At 38.5% G+C, this 10,426-nt stretch overlaps 2 protein-coding genes across 2 annotated transcripts; one reads left to right on the plus strand and one right to left on the minus strand.

Moving 5' to 3' along the window:
• The first annotated feature begins 129 nt into the window (after positions 1–129).
• Positions 130–6,535, plus strand: ssb (small RNA binding exonuclease protection factor La). The gene is made up of 12 exons (XM_010745946.3): positions 130–307; positions 1,356–1,422; positions 1,524–1,627; positions 3,263–3,437; positions 3,567–3,674; positions 3,771–3,874; positions 4,924–4,995; positions 5,088–5,130; positions 5,215–5,355; positions 5,440–5,623; positions 5,714–5,839; positions 5,937–6,535. Exons 2-12 carry the CDS (start codon positions 1,363–1,365, stop codon positions 6,014–6,016), a joined length of 1,197 nt encoding a protein of 398 aa, XP_010744248.1. The 5' UTR covers positions 130–307; positions 1,356–1,362; the 3' UTR covers positions 6,017–6,535.
• mettl5 (methyltransferase 5, N6-adenosine) lies at positions 6,037–9,275 on the minus strand. The gene is made up of 7 exons (XM_027291214.1): positions 9,061–9,275; positions 8,858–8,972; positions 7,698–7,882; positions 7,044–7,126; positions 6,674–6,725; positions 6,550–6,599; positions 6,037–6,151 (listed from the first exon to the last, which is right to left on the minus strand). Exons 1-7 carry the CDS (start codon positions 9,158–9,160, stop codon positions 6,110–6,112), a joined length of 627 nt encoding a protein of 208 aa, XP_027147015.1. The 5' UTR covers positions 9,161–9,275; the 3' UTR covers positions 6,037–6,109.
• Positions 9,276–10,426: the final 1,151 nt, after the last annotated feature.

Consider the following 10,426-nt stretch of genomic DNA (forward strand, 5'->3'; position numbering starts at 1 on the left):
AACATTAAAAAAGAAGATAAAAACAAGTATTAAAATATAAACAATATAAATATATATAAAATATGAGTTGATGTGATAATATATTAAATCTAACAACATGTTGAACCCAGCCTTATGATGAATGACAGCGCAGTCTCTGGCTGTGACCTCCATCCCCCTTACGTGGCCGCTGTGGCCGGCGTTCTGCGCTGCTGCACGAACTCTTTTTGTCCCTCGGTGATCTCCGTAGCACGCAGTTTCCACAACGTGCGAGCAGAAGAAGTGAGGAAGAGCTAAAAAACTGCGGCTAGAGACGACTCAACGCAACGTAAGTACGAGTTACCCAACGTGTTTAATCTGTGCTTTTTACACCACCTTCATGTGTTATGCTGTGAATCTCGTGTGGCTCGTGGAAACACAGTTTGTCCTGCAGCGTGTTGGAGCGGCGTGCTGCCTGCTCGAGGCACGCAGAGTGAAAGACTGAACATCACACACTGAAGAAACTCACGCTGATTAAACACACACGTTACATTAATCATGTGCTGCCAGCGTGGATCGTGTCCACCAGCTGGGTGACTCGGCGTTTCAGTGTGTGTGTGTGTGTGTGTGTGTGGACACACAAGCTAAGCTATGCTATGCAGCATGGCATCAGAGGACATGAAGTGTTTGTGATGATTTTCATGTTTTAACAAGTTCAAATGGGCTTTTTATTATTTTTATTTATTTTAGATTTAATTCAATGGGTCAGATGTGTGTCCAGCTGATTCATGTTGTTTTCATGCTATGTAACAAGACTATAAACTCTAATGTTGCTGCTCATATCCAGGAAAGTTTCATTTAAATCTGCCTCTAAAAGATATATTAATAATATCCACACAGCAGGAGGTGAGAAATTAACCTCATCAATGACTTTTGTCATAATATGTAAAAAAAATACCCCAGAATAAAAAATATCACTGGATGTCAGCCAGATTTGGGCAGTACTGAAGATATACACTCACCGGTCTCTTTATTTGGTACATGTAATGTGATCAACTCTGATAATGGTCAGTTTTAGGCTACATGTTATGACTAAGGCTGGAGTCAACACCTCCACCCATTATGACCTCAGTGATAAAGAGTTGTTGTCTTAGATCACATTACACCTAATGAAGTGCCTGGTGAGTGTATAATATTGTATATTTATAAGAGTTTCTCTTGTTTTATGGATGTAACTTGGTTGTCTTGCTAAATTCTGGCTTTTCTTTTGAATTAAGCAAAATAAAACTAAGTTTACAGTTTAATCGACTGATCATTTCTGCATTTTAATTCACACAGTTGTGTCTTATCCTTCAAAGAGTAATCCTTTTTTTTTCCTGTTACTGTTTTCTACACAGAACAACCATGGCAGAAAATCAAGAAGCAATGTCTCCTATTGAGATGAAAGTGGCGCGACAAATAGAGGTAATTAAAAAAAATTTCTTCTTTTTCTTTAAATTAACATTTATATTTTGTGAAAGTCTGTTAAATTCAGCTCTGTAACGTCTCTCGTTCTCACCTCTTAGTACTACTTTGGGGATCACAATCTACCAAGAGACAAGTTTCTCAAAGAACAACTGCAAATTGACGACGGCTGGGTGTCTTTGGAGACGATGCTTAAATTCAACAGGTTTGTTGTTTCTCTTCTTTATCGCATTGTACTCATATTTTGGCTTTATTTCAGTCCTCTATTCACTAATCCATCTCCTTTACACAAGATCAACACCGTTCAGAACTAAGTTTCCAATTCCCTTTTCACCTTGATGGAGATCAGTCATATTTTTTGTGTTTTTGCAGCCTCGCTGTTCATAATTTGTTGCTTACACTGCTTCAGACCTGTCCTGCTCTCTTTGTCTCTGGATTATTTACTCCTTTTAGATTAGAAGCAACCATCTGATTTATGAGACATCACGTGCAATATCATGGACGTAATCATGAACATACCTGTACTTCAGGTTTGTTATTGTACATGTGCCACTTCTTGTACATATCTATGATCCTTAATGTTAACCTGTCTGTGTTTTTGACATTGTATAAATGTTGGATTTGCCTTTTTTATAGATTAAAAAAAAATATTTTTACTCTTCCTACTAAACCTCTGTCTTATATTTCTGTGCTGTGATGTTCTACCGCTGAGTTCGCTGCTTGCTCAGTATGATGCCTTAAGTTTGAGCACAGAAATCCATTTAATCAACCAAAGAGAGCAAATTCAGCTGCAGCAAATTAATAAATTAAAGCTGACCTAATGATATGAAATGATCTATGCATCAGTCCCCATGTTTTACCGTCCTCTAGATGCTTGTAGTTACACGCAGAGACATAAATGTGCAGGAGTCCATGACATGAGGTAATGTTAGTGTTTACCTGCAGTAACAAAGCTGTTATGGTGTTGTTTGGGTGACTCTTTGTTATTCTCACCACACCCTTCGCCTCAAAGGAGTGTGTGAGTAGGAGTCCTAAAAATAATCTACATTTCACTAGTGCACTGACAGTGTATTTATTTTAATATTGATATTGTGGAAATCAACATCTCGAAGGCAGTTGTGAAATAGTGTGCAACACACTCGTAATATTTGCTCTGACATCACTGTCAGGAGCTCACCAGCACAACATGACTAAATTTAGATACTGAATCTTCCAATAACAACTAAAACCACCAAGCAATGGTGAGGTGTAAAGTTTGGCTGCTGGGAGAAGTCGAAGTATGAGTAATCAATGCACCCATTACATGACTCATGACAAAGCAGGGCAAGATTTACACATGCCCTGTCCCTGAAGTACACTCGTTACCAACCAGCTTACATTTAGCCACAGCATGCACGCAGAAAAACATGCACACCTCATTAGGAAAGTGAAAATGAGCTAAATTTAAGAGGTATTCACGCAGGGCCATCTGACTCAGAGATCCACTTATTAACAACTTGGCAAAATGCAACTGGTCTCTGTATATATTTTCTGTAGAAGTCTGTGACTCAGCTGTTTCCCTGTTGTCTAATCAAGTCTGATTGCTTGGTGGAGGAGAGGAGTTAGTAATTCAGATGCCAGTGATTTGAGTCCTGTAGATATCAAGAAAATCTCAGCCACGAGTGACTGTGGCGAGGCATGACATCTGAACTGACCAGGACAAACGAGACATTGTTAAAACAAAGGCTTTAGATGTCTCTTAATATCGTGTCACTGCAGTGAGGTGAAGCAGCATTTACAGCAGAACTGATCTTGATTCTTGGAGTATTTTGTGAGACGTGTGTCTCTTTCTCCTCCTCAGACTGAAGTCTTTGACTACAGAAAGCAGCGTCATCGTTGCAGCTCTCCAGAAATCGAAGACTGGCCTCTTGGAAATCAGCGAAGACAAGACTAAAGTCAGGAGGTCTGCAAACAAACCTTTACCTGAACTGAATGACGAATACAAAGACGCCGTGAAACACAAATCTGTGTACATTGTAAGTCTTTTTTGTTGTATTACACTGCTTTGGTTTCAGCCCTAGCTGTACACAATAAACTGTATACACATCTACATGTCAGGCAACTCTGTATTTCCACTGTGCTCATTCACATATTTTGATATCTAGAAAGGTTTCCCGCTCGAAACGACCCTCGATGAGATTCAGGAGTGGCTGAATGGGAAAGGCGACATAGAAAACATTCAGATGAGGAGAAACCTGCAAAGGCAGTTCAAGGTATATTAAGTATGCTCTGTAACACTTGTATGTTTTTTTTGTTTGTTTGTTTTTTCTGAGATTTGGGCACATTTCTAAATTACATTTCTTTTACAGGGATCAGTCTTCATCTGTTTTGATTCAGAAGAATCATCCAAACAGTTCCTGGAACGCTCAGACATCAAATCATTCAAAGACAACGAGATGCTCGTGCTGTCAAGGTGAGTTCAGTGCGGTCGTGTCTTTTTTTCTATTTATTGAAAAATAAAGTCAGCATAAGATCTGAAATCTTTTAAAGCAACAAGAACAAACTTTACTGAATCACTCCCAGTGTGTCACTGCTGATAGTTTACACTGCAGGGTTCCCACGGGTGCTTGAATTCCGTGAAAATGCTTGAATTTCAATTCAGTGTTTTCAAGGTTGTGAAAATGCTTGGATTTTTTGTGAAGTGCTTGAAAATGCTTGAAATTTGTGTGATGTCTATCTCAATAAACCAAGAGAAAACAAAAATGTTTCGTAAGCGGCTACGCGCTTGATCCGATGCCTTTACATGCAGAACTCAGTTATCATACTCGCTTGGTGTTCTGCCGAGGAAATACACCGCTCACAAGCTGAGAATACAAGCCAATTCACAATTAGTTAAAAATCAAAACAGTCAATCTACCACCATATGAAATAATGCTAATTAGACCCATATTATTATGCCATACAGTGGCACCGCTGCGCTTCCCAAGACCATCATGGCAAACACAACTAGTAGGCTACCTATTTAAAGGTGCTGGAAAAATGGAAAAACTGGTGCTTGAAGGTGCTTGAAAAGTGCTTGAATTTGTTCATGAAAAAGGTGTGGGAACCCTGACAATGAGTAGTGTCTGAGACAGTCTCAGGCTGTGAGGGAGCAGTGCATGGTCAGCGATTCATTCAATGAACTTACTAAACAGTGAATTTGAGCCCTGTGTGATACACAGCTGCTAAAGTTGCTGCCTCTCTCCCTCCCTCCCTTCCTCTCTGTTATGTTGTGAACATATACTTGCTGTACATAACAGTATCTTTAAGTAAATTTTAAGCTCATTGGCTTATCCGTTTTCAGTCCACTTCGCAAGTTGAACTGAACATTCAGTGAGTCGGACTATGCAGTTTCGTCAAGATTTTTTAAAAGTTTTCCTGCAGAGTGTTTAACTTTTCTTCTAGAGAATTGTTTAATTGGTCCAGAGTCATACAAACATTTGAATATGAGTGTGTATAATAATCAGGTCATTCTGCTTTCAGAGAAGACTACCATGCAAAGAAGGCAGACGAGAGAAAACAGTTCAAAGCAGAGACCAAAGCAAAAGCTAGACAGTGAGTACACGAGTAATACCTTTTTGTTTTTAAATCATACTGTACGTTTTGTGAAATCTTACTGACCCTTTTCTCCAAAAAATATTATTCAGGGACAAAGAACAGCAGCAGAAACACGCAGAAGACAAAGAAATGGTAAGATCCCCTCAGGTGCTTTCAAGTTCTCTCACTGCGATGTGCTCTGGTCATGGTAATAATCATTTGTCGTCTGTGTTGCAGGGCCTGCTTTTGGATGAGCAGACCGGTTGCTTGTTGAAGTTTTCAGGGGGGCTTGAAGATGTTTCAAGAGAGGACTTTCACGAATTGTTCTCTAATCATGGAAAGATAAAGTGGGTCGATTTTACAAGAGGGGCCAAAGAGGTAGGTAAACTCTTCACCGCTCAAGTCTCGTTCTCAGGGTGAAGAGATGTGATGTAGTTCAAATTGTGTATTTTTTTTTAAAAGGGCACCCTCCTTTTTGACGGGAATGCAAAGGAAGCGTTCGATAAGGCCAAAGAGGCAAACGGGGGCGAACTTAAAGTCAAGGACAACAGTGTCACATGGCAAGTGCTTGAGGGTGATGAGGAGAAAGAGGTACTGAAGAAGATAATCGAGGCTCAACAAGAATCCTTCAACAGAAAAGGCAGAGGTAAATGATCAAACTATTCTCTCATCAGTTATTAATTTGCAGTATTTATAATTTGATACTGATGTATCTTATTGTTTGTTGTCTTAAAAGGCGGCAGGGGAAGATCAGGCGGCAGAGGAAGAGGAGGCCGAAGGGGAAGAGGTGGCAGAGGAGATCATGGCAGAACTCAATTCAGAGGCAAAAAGACGAAATTTGATAGCGATGATGACGATGACGGTAAGTTCAGCATACTTCAGAGCTTAAAAATTTGTTTTGGTGGAAAGAAAATTGACTCGTAATCCTGTCGTATCTACTTTGTGGTTTTTTCCTCTAGCACCCGCAGCCCCAAAGAGAGAACTAGAAGATGCCGACGGTCCTGCAGCGAAGGTCGCCAAAACTGAAAATGGATCTTAGTCACAAGGTCACACCGAGAGTTTTTCTTTTTGAAAACATTTATTATAAACGGTGAAAACGCAGAGGCAAAATTAATCCATTCCAGTGAAAGCGTCAGGCTTTGGAGAATCGTAGGAAGTCCACGTGGATGTCAACCTAGAGAACAATTGGCAAAGCTTGGCGTCAGTTTTCAGCCTTCGAGTCCCTGTGCATTGTGCCTCTCACATTATTTGTGTACACTTTTTTCCCCCCTTTCTTCTTAAAACGTCTTTGATTTTATCATATTCAATATAAATCTGCTCTTTGACAGTAATTTAATTTCACCTGAACAATTAGTTGGTTTTGTAAGACCTGTGACATCTAGAATCTGTGTGCCATTGTTATTTTTCTTTACATCGAGTGACGAGATAATCTGCTTTGCTATTTTTTTTAAGTTTGCAAAATCCTGTGAATAGCAAATAAAACATTTATAAAAATGAATCATGATTAATTTGACTGTCAATTTCTGCTGGAAAATGTGTGAGACTGTAAAAAAAAAAAGACTGTTTGCTTACTGATTTCTTTTTGTGGAATTTGTAAGATGCTGGCAAGTCGTACCTTAGTTCTGTAAAGAGAGCACACAGTTAGTGTTTGAATGTTTTGGTTGAAGATCGAGAAGATGTACTGTATTATTCTCACCTGCTATTACTTCCATCTTCACTCCCCAGTCGTTAGCCTTCTTTTGTATGTGCTGTAATCCAGCGAGGAATTACATGTTAAGCATTTCAGTCTACAGGTCAGAGATGAAGACCTAAAAAGTCTAGAAATTTGACTTTTGTCTTGAGTGTTGATTTAACTTGTTTGAAAACAAAATATTAAGTTTTGGCCTTTGCATTGACAGGGCATCATTACAGATATGTAAACCACTGTTTTTACTAATAAAACCATGTTAAAATGTAATTTTAATGGAGACTTTAAGAACTTGCATCTGACAGTAAATTTCCTCAAAGACTTGAAATTGCCTCATGAGCTCTGTCTAATACTAAAGTAGTATGGATGCTGAACTCACCTCTCGTGTTGATGTTTTATGAAGTGAATACACTGCTGTCTTTGCCATTGTTAAAGCGGCCCGTAAGAACTTCATGTCCATCCCTTGAATAAAGAATAAAATGTTATACTATGTGTAACTTTGCAGGGCTACGTTAAGGGGCACCTGAAGATCAGTATACACAAATCAATCAAAGAACTACTCAACCTGTGAAAACTGATGCTGAAGCTTTCTAATGCCATGTTCAGGTTATGTGGGATTTACCATGATTACCAGTGTCTGTCTTGTATAATTATTATGACAGAGAAACTCTAAAAGCTTTAATATACCTGACTTTGTGCGAGATAATACAGAAAACAAATTTGGATGTCAGTGTGAACCCAAATTAAATGGACATTGTGCCACAACTTCATTGCAAACCCAAATTATGATCACCTGAAGAAAACAATGAAACATGTGAAGCATGGGTTCACATTCTGCAATTGTGCAGTTACAAGCAGTAAACATGGCCTGAACATGGTAAATAGTTATCAGTAAAATCTTAAACTCCACTTTGTAGATAATCGGTAGCCAGTGTAAGTGAGCCAGAATAGGTGTGATGTGATCATGTAACTTAAATCTTATTCATTCTTTTGAAGGCCACTCAACTATACAAAACGCCCAATGCTGACTCACCTTGGTTGTGTTTGGTCCCAAATGGTGGATTCATTATGATTGTGTCAAACTTTTTCGCATAGGTCTCTGCCTCCAGAGAGCACAGGTCACACTGGACCAGATCCACGTTAGAAATCTCAAACTCCTCTGCATTTCTTCTGAATATCTCCAGTGCGTCGTCGTCGATGTCGAAGCCCACACACAAACTGAAGAAGACAGAGAAGGGGATTGAGGAATGAAGCTGACTGAAATGTGTTGACATTATTGCAACTTGGATATCTTAGATCAGCGTTTCTCAAACTGTTTACACCGTGTCCCACTTGAGAAAATATTCGTCTCTTTAAGTACAACCATCATGACAGAGTAGGCTGTCCCTGTTCAGCTGCAGACACTTCATAGGAGGCTTTTTTAATTATTATTTTTTATTATCTGCACTTCTCTCCCTAATATTTCACATTTTGAGAGTTTTTAAACAGTGTTTCGTCTTTTTAACTCCTCTTACTATCATCACATTTTGCTCATAACTAATCATGGATGTATGCGTGCCACCTGCATGAGCGTGACTACAGAAAACAGACACATCACAGGAAATGCAAAACTTATTTTACATACTCATAATTGAACAATTTAATTCAAAACAAGTATTAAAGTAGTATAAAATATTTCAGACTCTTATGTGTTACATTAATGCACACCTTATTATTTATTCATTTGTTGGACTACCTCGTTTTAAATAATATCTTGCACATTTTAATATTCTGCATACCTCTGTGAACATTTAGATTAGATTAGATATACTTTATTCATTCAATTAGAAAAAAGTAGAAAAGGCAACAACAAAAAAGACAATAAACAGACAGAAATATCTATAACCTACACAATAAACATTAACCTTCGAAACAGACAAGTACTGAGGATAAAAGTGGCATTTGCACATTACCTGGTGAATACTTAGTATATTCCTACACAAACTGCACAGCTCTTTTCATCTTAAAACACATTATTTTATATTATATTATATTTTTACTTCATGTTTGTGATGCACCAATAACACCAAGACACATTCCTGGTATGGTACTTGGCAATGAACCTGATTCTGATTTCTAAACTTAATTTATTTAATCAAAACAACATGCATTTCAGAAAGGGAGCTCGTTGTCCCACCACAGTCTCTCTCTCACCCTGCATCAAGCATCGCAGCCCCGATGCTGAGGACTCCGCAGCCACATCCCAGATCAGCCACTAGTTTCCCCTTGAGGTCATCAAACGTGTTGTGGATCGTGTAAAGCATGCATGCTGCGAAGGAAAACAAAAACAAAACTAGTCAATAAGCTCGCTGTCACAGAAGAAGCTCTCCTGCTGTGATCACGTGTCGTCAGCTCACCTGCGATGTGAGGACTGGTCGGATATTGTTCCAGGAGGATTTTGGGCTCCTCGAACACGTCGACCTGCTGCAGACAACTCTCCAGCTCCTTTAACTTCATCACTGAGTTACTGTGAAGTGACAGCCCCGATCAGCACTGTGTGTGTGTGTCTGTGTGTGTCTGTGTGTGTGTTGTTAGTGTGTGTTTTCAGCATGACATCCGCAAGAGTGTGTGCATCAACCAAAACAATCCGACTTTGACCCCCGGAACGCGTGATATTAGTTCCCCTCCGTGTTTGTTTGCTTTATTCTTAGAATAAATTTCATTGAAATACAACTGGTGATATCAGCTGTGTTTTAATGAAATAAGTCATGTTTCATTTAATTTATTATAAATAAGTATATAGTATATATTATAATATATAATAGATATATATATATATAGAGACTGGAAGACAATAATTGTTTTTTTAATGTTGTTCTTGTAATTTGATTACTTTTATGGTTCTTTTTGTTTGTTTTTTGTTTGTGTCTACTTTATTTATTGTAAGGTGTCCTGGGTGACAGAAAGCCGCTATGAAATAAAATGTATTATTATTATTATTAATAATAAATGTTTCAGCCCCTAAAATCCAAAAGATTCCACCTCAGATTGTTTATCATGAGAGGAGGAGTGTGTTGATTGTTTGTTTTAATAATTAGCCACTCCTGAGTTATTGTCAACAAAATACTCCGCAGCCTTTGTTAATTGCAATGCCACTAAACTATGATTGGCTTCTCCACAATATTAATTGACTGTCCACCTGAACACATCCCAATGAAAGACACACTGTTTTTCTATTGTCGTTTTTCTTTTTTTTTTGTATAGATAGCTTGAAGGAACTGGTACAAGACTGGAACTCCAACCAGGAAGAAGAATAAAGAAAAACATGTATGAACTGATAATAATTAAAAAATAAAATTTTATTTCTTATTTCAAGGCGCCTTTCGTGTCATCCAGGACACCTTACAATAAATAAAAGTAGACAGCAAATAACAAAAACAAACAAAAAGAACCAAAAAGTTTATCAAATTACAAATACAACATTAAAACGGTTAAAATAGGACAATGCAATTGAATCAGTCAGATGGAAAAGGCAATACTGTAATAACCAAAGAAACCTGATTTGTAATCTAGAGTACGCAGTCTGTAGGGACTTGGCTTGGACTGGAGGGTGGCTGGTTCAAGTCCAGTATGGACCAAAGTTTGAAGGTGGACTGGTAGCTGGAGGGTCCAGTTCACCTCCTGGGCACTGCCCTGAGCAAGGCAACCGAACCCAATTCCACCAACTGTCTCCACATTTGCATGTGGTGGTTGGGGGTTGTATTTCAGGTTTTAAATGCAAAA

Source organism: Larimichthys crocea, chromosome XVIII, assembly GCF_000972845.2.
Source record: "Larimichthys crocea isolate SSNF chromosome XVIII, L_crocea_2.0, whole genome shotgun sequence".
Classification (NCBI taxonomy): domain Eukaryota; kingdom Metazoa; phylum Chordata; class Actinopteri; family Sciaenidae; genus Larimichthys; species Larimichthys crocea.

Bases quoted from the DNA above. Each gene is read 5' to 3' on its own strand.
- mettl5 (XM_027291214.1), bottom strand. From the start codon at position 9,160: ATGAAGTTAAAGGAGCTGGAGAGTTGTCTGCAGCAGGTCGACGTGTTC. The intron at 7,127-7,697 runs GTGAGTCAGCAT...TCTTTATTCAAG, and splicing joins TGGGACCAAACACAACCAAG to GGATGGACATGAAGTTCTTA. The intron at 6,726-7,043 runs GTGAGTTCAGCA...GCTGGATTACAG, and splicing joins ATAAAACATCAACACGAGAG to CACATACAAAAGAAGGCTAA.
- ssb (XM_010745946.3), top strand. From the start codon at position 1,363: ATGGCAGAAAATCAAGAAGCAATGTCTCCTATTGAGATGAAAGTGGCG. The intron at 1,628-3,262 runs GTTTGTTGTTTC...TCTCCTCCTCAG, and splicing joins ACGATGCTTAAATTCAACAG to ACTGAAGTCTTTGACTACAG. The intron at 5,356-5,439 runs GTAGGTAAACTC...TTTTTTTAAAAG, and splicing joins TTACAAGAGGGGCCAAAGAG to GGCACCCTCCTTTTTGACGG.